Genomic DNA, 13,099 nt, shown 5'->3' with positions numbered 1-13,099 from the left:
TATAGATATCATCAAGCTTTCATTATGCGGCAGGGTATGTATTGGATCCTTCCTGAAGCCTTGGAGCATCTTCCAGACTGGCTTATTTTAGAATGGCAACTTATGTCCCTATTACGGTTAAGCCATATTTTGAGTATCAAATTGCCCTGAATCTACAAGGACAATAGTATTCTTTTTGACCCATGGAAAACATTAAAATTCATCAACAACTTAACATCTATACCAGTACAACAATCTACGTGTCAATCCTTATGGTAGAACTCTAAGATTCAACTTGGCGAGTCTAAGATCCTCTGGAAGCATTGGCTGCAGGCAGGCATATGCACGTTAGATGATGTGTTATCAAATGGGAAAATGCTTGATTTTTCATGACTGCAACAATCATTTGGCATCACAAAGTCTCAAGCATATAAGTGGTTGCCATTGAAGCAGGCCATTCAGAAGGGGTTCCCTGATTGGCGAAATTTAAATAATCAGTATAGCATGCCGGGCCTATGCTTCCAAACAGATTTGTTAGGGCATCAGGCCGCCAAGTGGTATAAATTAATATCGGAATATTTTAATAAAAAACCTAAAACTGGCATAAAATATATTTGGAGCATTGAGATAAAGCAGCAGATTTCTGATACGTAAATGGCCACGGATTTGAACTTGGAGGATGAGATGTACATCGTCAGCATCTATGAGACAAACTTGGGTTTTTCTGTTGTATAGAGTTTTTTGGATCCCAGTTCGGTTGCAGAAGTTAGACTGTTCAAACTCTAATAGATGCTGGCACTGTCATCTTGAAATAGGGACACTGGATCATCGGTTGTTCTATTGTCCTTTGATACTCAACTTTTGGAAATCAATATGGGGACAAATCAATTTGATATTGGAATCTTCAATTCTGCTGTGTTATAAGGTGGTTATTTGTGGTACATTGTTGTCATATAAACCTCCTTTGGACAAATGTAAAAGTAGGCTATTTGCCATCATGACTGGGATTGCCATGCAAATGGTTACCAAAAACTGGAAAAATTAGGATCGGCTTAATTTCGCCTTTTGGTGGGATTCATTATGTTTATGCTACAAATATGAGAAAATGAATTCAGAAATTTTGGGTAATAATAAATTATTTAAATTAACTTGGAGTCCATTGACAAATTTTGTTAAAATTGACTAGCTGGATTATTCTCCTGATTTCTCATTTGAGTTACGCATAAGAAGAACATAAGAACATAAGAAGTTGCCTCCGCTGGGGCAGACCAGAGGTCCATCCTGCCCAGCGGTCCGCTCCCGTGGCGGCCCATCAGGCCCACTGCCTGAATAGTGGTCTCTGACTAATTTTGTAATTTACCTCTAATCCTGTCCCTATAGCCTTACCTCTACTCCTATCTGTACCCCTCAATCCCTTTGTCCTCTAGGTACCTATCCAGACCTTCTTGAAGCCCTGTAGCGTACTTCTGCCTATCACCTCCTCCGGCAGCGCGTTCCATGTATCCACCACCCTCTGGGTGAAAAAGAACTTCCTGGCGTTTGTTCTAAACCTTTCCCCTTTCAATTTCTCCGAGTACCCCTTGTACTTGTGGTTCCCCTTAGTTTGAAAAATCTGTTCCTGTCCACTTTTTCTATGCCCTTCATGATCTTGAAGGTTTCTATCATGTCTCCCCTGAGTCGTCGCTTTTCCAGTGAGAAAAGCCCCATCTTTTTCAGTCTGTCAGTATATGAGAGGTCCCCCATACCCTTTATTAGCTTAGTTGCTCTTCTCTGGACTCTTTCAAGTACTGCCATGTCTTTCTTGAGGTACGGCGACCAGTACTGGACACAGTACTCCAGGTGCGGGCGCACCATTGCACGATACAGTGGCAGGATGACTTCCTTCGTCCTGGTTGTGATACCTTTCTTAATGATACCCAACATTTTGTTCGCTTTCCTTGAGGCTGTGGCGCACTGCGCCGACGCCTTCAATGTTGTGTCCACCATCACTCCCAGGTCTCTTTCAAGGTTGCTCACCCCAAGCGGTGATCCCCCCCATCTTGTAAGTGAACATCGGGTTCTTTTTCCCAATATGCATGACCTTGCATTTCCCTATGTTGAAGCTCATTTGCCACTTTTTGGCCCACTCTTCTAGCGTTGTCAGATCTTTTTGGAGGTCTAGAAGAGTGGGCCAAAAAGTGGCAAATGAGCTTCAACATAGGGAAATTCAAGGTCATGCATATTGGGAAAAAGAACCCAATGTTCACTTACAAGATGGGGGGGTGGGCGGAGGGGTATTATATTTTGATGTCATCAATGATCAATAAGTTCAGTATGATTTTTATGTGCTTACTTGGTTGCAATAGTGTGACGCAGTGGTTAAAGCTACAGCCTCAGCACCCTGAAGTGGTAGGTTCAAACCCACGCTGCTCCTTGTGACCCTGGGCAAGTCACTTAATCCCCCCATTGCCCCAAGTACATTAGATAGATTGTGAGCCCACCGGGAAAAACGATTGAGTACCTAAATAAATTGATGTAAACCATTCTGAGCTCCCCTGGGAGAACGGTATAGAGAATTGAATAAACAAATGCTTAACAAAATATAGTCGTTCTTAAATTATAATCATTACATTTTCAAATCAGTATCTGGAGATACCTGGGTAATTTTATTCACACAGACATTCCTTTATTATTTGAACACTGTAGTTACAATTTTGTAGTTCCCCCAACCCCAGATCTGGGGCCTACAGGTACATTTAGGGCTCCTTTTACGAAGTCGCGTTAGCGGTTTAACGCACGTAATAGCACGCGCTAATTTGCCGGCCGCGCTAGCCGCTACCGCCTCCTCTTGAGCAGGCGGTAGTTTTTCGGCTAGCGCCGGGGTTAGCGCACGCTAAAAAGGTACGAGCGATAAAGCCGCTAACGTGGCTTTGTAAAAGGAACCCTTAAACTGTCTTTACCCTTTAGCAAAAGGCCTTACCTTGAGTAATTCAAGAAAGATATAAACAGGTGTCATTTTTTTCTTGTACAGTCTGGAGACTCACCTCTGTGATATCTCGCTGTTTTAACAACTGGGATAACAAACATCATATCCCCATACATTTCAAGCACCAGGTCTCTCAGCTGTCTGGGATCCTCTGTATCTCCAAAATACTCCTCTTTAGCCAGATAAAAGTAATTTGAGTAGGGACCCTGATGCAAAAAAAAAAAAAATAAATAAAATAGAATCACATCAAACTCCAGACATGGGAACCAACATTTCAAAATGATTGGGGGTGCTAACCCCAATGGAAATGATCTCTTCCTGGGCAATGTCAATGAGTTTGCTCAATATTGGGGGATGCTGAAGCACCCACAGAAGCTTCTGGCTCTGTACAGATCAGTCCTTTGAAAGAATTGTACTAAAGCTACCATCTAAGTGTATGTAGCATGGAGGAGATATTAGGCAGAGGTTTTGGATTTCATTAGATCCTTTGGCAAAATTCATCAGATTTTTCACAGCCGTAAAACATTTCCTCCTAGGTTTGTTCTCCCTGAAGACATAGTTTGAAACCCAGCTTGGGTCGGAGGGCAGCAATTCAACTGAATGAACCAGCTGTACTGGTGAATGAGAAGAAAAATTGACATTGTTCATATCATCGACACGGAAGAGCAAATCAGGGCAGTAGAGGCCGCGAAGCAGCGTGTTTACAGTGCTGCGGCCGCTGCTGGAGCCAGGAGGTTTGTCGACCGCGGGAAGGGAAGGGGGTGGCGGCAGCAGCGGCAAGGGACTAGGGGAGCTGGCCAGACCGCGGGGATGGTGCACATCTTCAACAGTTTGTAGGCGGGAGGCGCATGAAGGAGTTTCAGCTCAGTGGAACGGCTGGAGGGTGCTGCAGGTGGCCCATGCAGGTAAAAATTCTCACAGGAGGAGAAAGGGGGCTGCTTCGGGGGGAGGGGTGTGCTGGGAGGCAGATCTTTTTGCTTAGGGGGGGAAGACAGAAGAGGGGCCACAGAGAGACAGGGAGGAACTGGAGGGGGAGAGGGAAAGGGCCTGCTTTGGGGGAGGGGTGTGCTTGGAGGCAGACAGCTTTGCTTGGGGGGGGGAGACAGAAGGGGTGCCATGGAGAGACAGTCAGGGAGGAATTGGAGGGGGAGAGGGAAAGCGGCCTGCTTTGCGGGAGGGGTGTGCTGGGAGACAGACAGCTTTGCTTGGGGGGGAGACAGAAGGGGGGCCATGGAGAGACAGTCAGGGAGGAACTGGAGGGGGAGATGGAAAGGGGGCTGCTTTCTAGCACCCGTTAATGTAACGGGCTTAAACACTAGTTCCAAATAAAACCTTTGATTTCTGGACAGTTTCATGTTCTGTTATGCTGATTCTAGTTACATGTCTGCTTTCCTGTCTCTTCTGTTTCCAGTGGCTGTTGTCTCTTTTTCAATTCTCCTTTCTCCTCCTGCCTTGATCCCTCAATATACAGTATCTGTCTCTGACATACTGATTTTTCCTTTTTAGCTCTTTCCTTCCTTCCTTTTTTTTTTTTTTTTGCTCCTGTCCACTCAAATTTCACCCTACTTCTTTTTACTTTTCACCTACCTATCAACTTTATCTCCTCTTACTCCAGCTCTCCCATTTCCTAGCTTGTCCCTTTCCAAGCATCCTATTCCCATCTCTCTCTCTCTCTCTCTCTCTCTCCCTCCCCCCTTTTCCCCTCCACCAAGTCCATCTCTCTCTCTATCCCCTCATTTTTCCCCTTCACCAAGTCCATCTCTCTCCCCCCCCATTTTCCCCATCCACCAAGTCCATCTCTCTTTCTCTCTCACACCCCCATTTTTCCCCCTTCACCAAGTCCATCTCTCTTATTCTCTCTTCCCCATTTTCCCCCTCCACCAAGTCCATCTTTCTCTCTCTCCCCATTTTACCTGTCCACCTCTCCCTTTCCCACCTTCTACCTTCTCTCACTGACCCTCCTTTTGCCATCTCCCCCTTTCCTCCCCTCCGTCTTTCTCCAAGGCCATCTCTCCACCTCCTGCCCCCTCCGTCCTCTCCAAAGTCTATGTCTCCTTATCCCCCTTCTACCCCCCTCTGCCTTCTCTCCTTGTGCCCCTTCTAGCCCCTCTGACCTTCCCATCCATCTCCCTAATCTGATATCTCTCCCTCATTTACCCCATCCCTGAGTCTATCTTTCCCTTCTTTCCTCACTTGAGTCCATCATCTCTCCCTTCTTCCACTCCCTTCCCCCTTGAGTCCAATATCTCTCTTCAGATGACATTGTTGACGGAGCAGCATCTTGCTGCCAGCCCTCTCTGCTGCTCCCCTTCCTGGCATCTAAGGATTTCACCCTTCTCCCCATAATTGACATTTTTTCCATTCTACCTTCACCCACCCCCCCACCCTCCGCCTTCCACATCTACCTTTAGTTTTCTGTAAAAGTTGCGGTAGTGATTCACTGCCACTGGTCCTTGCATCTTCTCTCCACTGCGGCCTGGCCTCTCTGACAGCTTCCTGTTTCCACTGGGGAGGGCTGCAGTGGAGAGAAGATGCAGGGACCGGCGGCAGGGAATCGCTACTGCCACCCGATGACTTTTACAGAAAACTAACAGTAGATGCGGTGGTGAGGTGGGGGGAGGTAGAATGGGATAAATGCCGATTGTGGTGAGAAAGGTGAAAGCCTTAGATGCTGGGAAGGGGAGTGGCAGAGAGGGCCGGAAATAAGATGCTGCTCCTTCAAGTGTGCTGCCTCATTAAAGGGCCGCCCCTGCTGAAAATTAATTCTTAAGCACTGTTATTCTTAAGAACATTTAATTTTAACTTAGAAATTGATATTCAAAGTGAGACTCCTGCACAGTTAAATTGCCTGTGTGGGTATATTAAGTGGCAGTAAAATGAATAGTGCAGCTGAATATATCCTCAAAGGCCCAGATTCTCTAAATGTCACCAGCGCTGGTTTTAAATGATGTTTTTCACTGATTTTCAAGGCACCTACCAGCGCCTTAAAAAAATCAGCACCAAAATCATGTCTCTGTAGGTGATTTACGGTGCTTGACGCCACTGCAAACCCCAGAAGTGGCATTAGGCGCCATAAAGCACCTTCAGAGGTGCGATTCTCATCAAAGGTAGGTGCCTGAAATGTAGGCCTGGAAAACTCTGGCCTACATTTCCTGTGCCTACCTTTGTCAGAGGTATGAGTTCTATAACCGTCGCCATTGCATGATTGACACATGATGGGCGGCCGCTGACAATGGCACCGGGTACAGAATCCAGGCCAAACTGCCTAAGCTGAAACTGGCTATGTTGTGGGTGGTTTGGGGGCAGAGCCAGTGCTTATGTGGTTAAGTGCCGGTATTCAACCCTTAGCCGGATAAAGTAACCAGACAAATTGGACCGCATAAAACACAGTCCTATCTGGAAGTTTTGGCCATCCACACATACCTAGAAATAATATTCAAAGCTATTGACTCAAAATGATCTTGCACTGAATACCTGGGCATAAAGCCGGCAGTGGCTAAAAAAAAAAATCACCACAGCCGGCTGAATATTTTACTCCTTAGTATTCATGCTGCTTATGCTCTATTAGAAATTCATGAATTCAGAAACAAACAAGAAAATGACACAGCAAATGTTAGACAATCTTTCTAACATTTGTAGATGGCTTCTCATGTTGTTTATTTCCTCTTTGGTCTCCACTCTTTTGCAAATGTTCGTGTCATCTGCAAAAAGCAAACTCTTCTTTCTAAATGCAAACATTCAGTTTGCAATTCAATGAGGTCAACTTGGATTTTGCAAATTGAATGTTCATATTTGACTTTACTTCATTCATTGTATTTATGTTTATATTTGGTCACTTTACTACTGTTATGCTGTTTAACATAATTGAAACATAAGAATAGCCATACTAGGTCAGACCAATGGTCCATCAAGCCCAGTAGCCCATTCTCACAGTGGCCAATCCAAGTCACTAGTACTGGCCAAAACCCAAAGAGTAGCAACATTCCAGCATCTCAAAGAATAACAAGATTCCGGAACCCCAATGAGAGCAGCATTCCAGAGCTGAGATTGTGATGTCATAATGCCTCAGAGCCAACCTCATCAGTGATGTTACAATGTCTTTATTGTCCTATACTTGGCACACATAAGAGCACACTTAAGAGCCATGCTGGGTCAGACCAATGATACATCTAGCCCAGTAGCCCGTTCTCATGGTGGCCAATCCAGGTCCCTTATACCTGGCAAAAACCCAAAGAGTAGCAACATTCCATGCTGCCGATCCAGGGAAAGCAGTGGCTTCCCCCATGTCTGTCTCAATAACAGACTATAGACTTTTCCTCCAGGAAATTGTCCAAACCTTTCTTAAAATCAGCTACGCTATCCGCTCTTACCACAACCTCTGGCAGCGCGTTCCAGAGCTTAACTATTCTCTGAGTGAAAAAATATTTCCTTCTATTGGTTTTAAATGTATTTCCCTGTAACTTCATTGAGTGTCCCCTAGTCTTTGTAAATTTTTGACTCAGGATTTTGTAGACTTCAGTCATATGCTAAGCTGTACCTGCTGTACACAGCCTTGGGCTAGTCTTTTCATAAAACCAGTTAATAAATCCCAACCAATAAATTAAAAAAAAAAAATAAACACACTTGCTACTTAAGTTATGTCTTACCATGAGTGGCATTGATTCCCCCAGAGAACAGGTAATATTTTCTCTACTTCTTTCTTGCACCAATGGATAAGCTTTCGATAGCTGCACATTAGGACACATTGAAACATTAACTTAGACTATTATTTAATCATGAATATAAAACAGGCATTCTGCTCCAAAGAAGTGTTCCTCTCTGAAATGCTCTCCCAGGGTCAGAACAAACCTTTTACTGTCCTAAGGCTTTGGCAGAAAGCTTTAGACCAGATGATGATGGAGAAGGGTTGCCATTGAGTTGTTTCACCAAAATGCAAGACCTACTGTAGATAGGGTACATTTCTGACAAGATTGAATTCAGAGAATAGAAATAGCCATTTTGTATTATCTATTAATACAATATAATTCAATGTTTCTGTATACCTTGGGAAAACTGAATACATAACCCCTCCCCCCATTCTGCTGGGTTTCAGGCATGTCCCCATTCCCAATCACATTGGGATCCTTGCTCTGGTAACATGTCCCTGTTGGAGTAGACATGGGGGTTGGTGAGAATAGGCAGAGTAGTGAACCATTGCCCCATGGCACCACCCAGAGAAGCTGGTAGCAATGTATATTCCTGGGTTTAATACGGAGAACCCTGAATTTTTTGGAACAACATGTAGAGAGAATGAAAAAGAGAATACTATTGCAAGGAAATCTTTCCTCAATCTTGGACCTGTAGAAGTGCCTTGGAAAGAACTGACTACAGACTCGCAGGAAGGGGTCAGGTATAAAGCTCCACTGCTATGGGGAGAGGGCCCTTAGGCATCTGGGCCAATCAAAGCCTCTTCCCAGTGCATCTGAGGAGGGGCCTGAGGCTCTGATTGGCCCAGGTTATATTAGGCCCCTCCCCAGTGCATCCCAAGATAGTAAGATCAGATAGTAAGATCCTTAGGACTGGGATTCACTATAACAATATGGAGTCCTTTTACTAAGGCGCGCTAACTGACCCCAATATTTGTTGTATGACACCTTGGGGGAGGGTGCCCTGTAAATACCCCCCCCCCCCAAAAAAAAAAAAAAGGTGTCTAAATCAAAGCACTTTAAATTTATATCCAGTACATTTCATGAACAGCAATTGTGTTTTAAAGTTTGGTATACAAAATAGTTGCTATAAACTTACATGCGGAAGCAACCAACCAAATTCCTGTGTGTTTACTCCTAGCAAATAAGGGACAGGGTTGGCCTCTCCTGGTTTCATCTCGTCAGGGCTCTTTAGAAGAAAGATGCCATCCACAACCATTGGTACATTTGGGAATTGCTACAGAGAAAATAATTTATTTATTAATTATATAAGTATTTTTCATAGCCAAGTTATTCTTCTAAACCAAGGCAAATATAAACAGATTATTCTTTCAGTTCTATTTGCTTATTTGTCCAGTAAAGGAAAATGTTGGTTGGTTAGTCATTGTCCTATAAGTGGGTTTTTCATCCTGAACCTTGTACTATAATATTAGAATATTTTTGTTCAACTATCAGATCTTCCACATTCTAGGTGGGCAAAACCAGGGACGAAGTATCTAATATCACTGGTAAAATTCGACGGGTCGCTGTAGTGGCCATAAATCTAACGATTCTAAAAAGATGAGCCATTCTCAAAGAGCTGTGCATGCAAATGAGGTTCGTGGAGGATCGCTAAATCTACGTGAGATCAGTTGCTGGTGACAGCGATCTGCACGTGTGCAGAATAGTCCACGGAAAAAGGCATGGGAGGGGGCAGAGAACTACCAGCAAAAGCTGCATCGTTCTGTCAATCATAGGCATGCCAGTGCTATTGGATGAAGGGGAGAGAGGGGAGGTGCAATCGTCAGCTTTCAACAAACACATATAAGACATGCCTTTAATGCACGCACTTGAGATTTTTTTTGCATCACTATATTTTTTAACATGAGCCACAACTAGAAACATACGCCTGAGGCGCTCTTTTCATAGTACCGGCACTCCTGGACCAGCCAGCAATTTTGGGTTGTTAAAAGCCAACGCTTCTTTTGGAGAATCACCCGGAGTGCTCATTTAAATATTAATGAGCCCATTTTATTACCATTTTAATAGTAATGGCCTCGTTGTACTACATTTGCATGGGAGAGTCAGAGGCTGCTAGGAAGCTTAGGAAAGACCACGGTGAGCCGTTCTGACAATCTGGTGCGCTAAATCGACTGAAACTGGTTTAGCGACCATCGTTGGGTGCAGAAAGTTTTGAGAATCTGGCCCCCTAGAGTTTAAGTCTGGTGGTTTAAAGCCTAAGACACTGAGCTCTGGTAGGAGCCCTAGGGCAGTGTTTCTCAACTCGGTCCTGGAGTATCCACTTGCCAGTCGCGTTTTCAGGAGATCCACAATGAATATGCATAAACTTAATTTGCATACACTGCCTCCATTGTATGCAAATTTCTTTCATGCATATTCATTGTGGATCTCCTGAAAACCTGACTGGCAAGGGGGTACTCCAGAACCCGAGTTGGGAAACAGTGCCCTAGGGCATGGCTTCTGGCCTCACTATTCCCACAATAAATAGACTTGAAAAAGTGTGTGTGTGGGGGGGGGATGTTAAATCTACTTAAATTAGGGACAGAATCCCTGGGGAATTGTAAATGAAGATGCATGGTATCAGGATTCCACCACTGATTCTGATTAAGCTTGAAGAACCCCTTTCCCCCTCCCCCCACCCCCAAAGAAAGAACAAAATCTATCCTAGAGGAAATGCAGTTCTTACTGAAGGTACAAATAATATTTTAAGAATTGAAAGTCTCTTGAGACTTTCATGTGTGTACTTGCCGAATTCTCTAGCTAGGGGTAGAAACTGTTTGTCCAGTTGATTTTATTAAAAATTTCACCTACATTAATTAAAGTAGGATCCAGAAGCTCCTCTGCCTTCTTTTTCCTTAAACAGCTCACCATGGCAGCCGAATTTGTTTCTTCACAGCCGGCCCTGCTTGCCACTGACTGAAATCAGCGTGAAAACAGAAAAAAAAGAAAGGAAACAGCAGTGGTTTTCAACTAGCAATTTATCGATCTATTCATTCAATTGGATAACACGCGTTACTAAGGAATCCTTTTACTAAAGCTTAACACATGCTAATGGATATCAGTATGTGCTAAATGTTGGGCAGCTTTTTTTTTTTTTTTAAGACCTATGGGCCATGTGATACTTAGTACTCGCTAATGTCTGTTAACATGCTAATGTTTAGTAAAAGGGTTTCAAAATTACACAAAGCATGGGACATTCTGGTGTGTAAATTCAAGAGAATGGTGAAAGTTAGGCATCTCAATAGAACACTAAGCGCAACGCATAATTGTCCATTTACACATGTAACTTGAGGCACGGGCAGCATTGAGTGTGTGCGCCTAACTAGGATTACCAAATGTCTGGGAAAACCCAGACATGCCATCTTTAGAGAGGACTGTCGGGGTGCCTGGAGGGATTTCCAAAGCCCAGCAGTTTGTCCGGGCTTTGGAAGTCCCCGACATCAAGGCCACATCTGGAGGGCGTCTTCGCATGCATGGACGTTTATGTGATGACATCGTACACATGTGTTCTTTTTCCTCTTATCATCTGCTTTTTGACCTTTTAATTGTTTTTAAAATAACAATTAACAAATTGGGGAGGACAAAACAAGATAATATAGACAAATTTTGGCATTCTATTACAAACTGGTACAAAAGGCAAAAGGGGTGAACTACAAATTTTTTTAAGAAAAGAAAAAGAAACATTTAAGGAAAAAACATATGGAGGGGTCATGGAAAACATATATGGTAGGATCTCAAATCCAAGATATAAAGTGAAATAAAGAGTATTTTGGCGACCTACACATAACACTCATTAAAAACTGGGATTTAATATTTGTAGGTAATATTTTCTATATATTGAAAAGCATCCTTGAACAGAAAGCTTTTAAGGAAACGCTTAAATTTTTCTAAAGAAGGTTCATTACGTATAAATAGTGGTAAATTGTTCCAGAGCTGAGGTGCTATGACCGAAAAAATGGTAGATCTCCTGGTCCCTATTATTTTTAAAGACGGAATAGTTAATAGATGTTGTTGTGTTGATCTCAGTGTCTTAGATGATGAATATGGTATCAAAAAATGGTCCAAAAATAGTGGCACATGTGATTGTTGAATTTTAAATGTTAAGAGTATGATTTTAAAAGTTATTCTGTGTGTGATTGGTAGCCAATGAGCAGTTTGTAAAAGTGGTGTAACATGCTCATATTTTTTTGAATTTGTTATAATTTTTATTGCTGTATTTTGTATTATCTGTAATCGCCTAATTTCCTTATTGGTTATGCCATGGTATAAAGTATTGCAATAGTCTAATCTGGAAATGATTAATGAGTGGATTAAGGTGTTAAGAGCTTCTGGTTTTAGGACTTTTGATAGTGATCTGATGAGTCGTAGTTTGTAAAAACAGTTTTTGACTACTGAGCTAATTTGATTATGGTAAGAGAGTTCCTGATCTAGTGTTATTCCCAATATTTTTATTGTAGTTACTATTTGAAGAGGGGTACTATCTAGGAGTATATGTGGTGAGAGTTTAAGATCTTTTTTTCCATGGAAAAAAACATTACTGAAGATTTTGCTGTATTTAAGGCCAACATACTGTCCTTTTGCCATTTGCTGATTTGGTTTAATTTTTACTGTCCAAAGAGCTGCTGAGGTTCAAACAGAGGTAATGAGCTGAGGTGGGGGAGGGGGGGTCTTAAGAAAGAGGAACCCTTGCTGGCATACATTAGTGAAGTCTTGGAGTAGGTTCCTTTCCAGCACTAACCAGTACGAACACAGCAGCATAAATAAACCTGTGTATGTTTCCGGTGGGGGTGAAAAATCAAAATCTTAGGCTGATGGGAGGGAGAATGCTTTGTAAAAGACAAGAAAAGAAACACAGTTTGGTGTACCCGTAATCCAGAAAACTCGTAAAAACTTACTTTTGCAAACTGAGCTAGCACTTGACGATCGGAGACAACTAAACCGGGAATGTTTGCAGATCCACTCTCAGAAATGGCCTTATGAAACAAACCCTTAGATAAAGGAGATAGAATCTGGAACACAAAGGTCACAATGAGTTTAATAACTGGAAAGTAGGGTATTCATAGCTGGGGACCTACATTTCTACCATCGTGCTGCATGTTTCAGCATGGAGTCATCGTTCACAGAGCAGGGGAACCAACCCTCTCATAGAAATACCAATAGTGGGGAGAGTGTGGAGCATCCTCAGCACCCTGAGGTTGTGGGTTCAAACCTATGCTGTTTCTTGTGCCCCTGGGCAAGTCACTTACCCCCCCCCCCCCCATTATGAAGTCGCTTTAGACTTTTTTTATCATGGTTGTTGCGGTAAAAGCTCCGACACTCATAGGAATTCTATGACAATCGGAGCTTATTCCGCCATGGCCAGCAAAAAAAAAGGTCTAACATGGATTCATAAAGGGGGGGGGGGAGTTTAACACCCCCCACTCCCCTCCCCATTGCCTCAGGTATATTAGATAGATTATGAGCCCACCGG

General features: G+C 43.1%; 1 protein-coding gene across 3 annotated transcripts in view; it reads right to left on the bottom strand.

The window, feature by feature from the left end:
- The window catches only part of LOC117359344 (fatty acyl-CoA hydrolase precursor, medium chain-like), a 63,303-nt gene that overhangs the window by 25,187 nt on the left and 25,017 nt on the right, over positions 1 to 13,099 (bottom strand). For all 3 annotated transcript variants that reach the window (XM_033941950.1, XM_033941951.1, XM_033941952.1), the window contains exons 7-11: positions 12,525 to 12,638; positions 10,441 to 10,545; positions 8,729 to 8,866; positions 7,591 to 7,671; positions 3,003 to 3,150 (exon numbers count right to left, since the gene is read on the bottom strand). In XM_033941950.1, the coding sequence (XP_033797841.1) occupies positions 3,003 to 3,150; positions 7,591 to 7,671; positions 8,729 to 8,866; positions 10,441 to 10,545; positions 12,525 to 12,638 (586 nt within the window). The remainder of the gene's footprint in view (positions 1 to 3,002; positions 3,151 to 7,590; positions 7,672 to 8,728; positions 8,867 to 10,440; positions 10,546 to 12,524; positions 12,639 to 13,099) is intronic.

The sequence above is a fragment of the Geotrypetes seraphini genome, chromosome 4, assembly GCF_902459505.1.
Source record: "Geotrypetes seraphini chromosome 4, aGeoSer1.1, whole genome shotgun sequence".
In the NCBI taxonomy this organism is placed as follows: Eukaryota; Metazoa; Chordata; class Amphibia; order Gymnophiona; family Dermophiidae; genus Geotrypetes; species Geotrypetes seraphini.
This window is presented reverse-complemented; position numbering and strand designations above follow the sequence as displayed.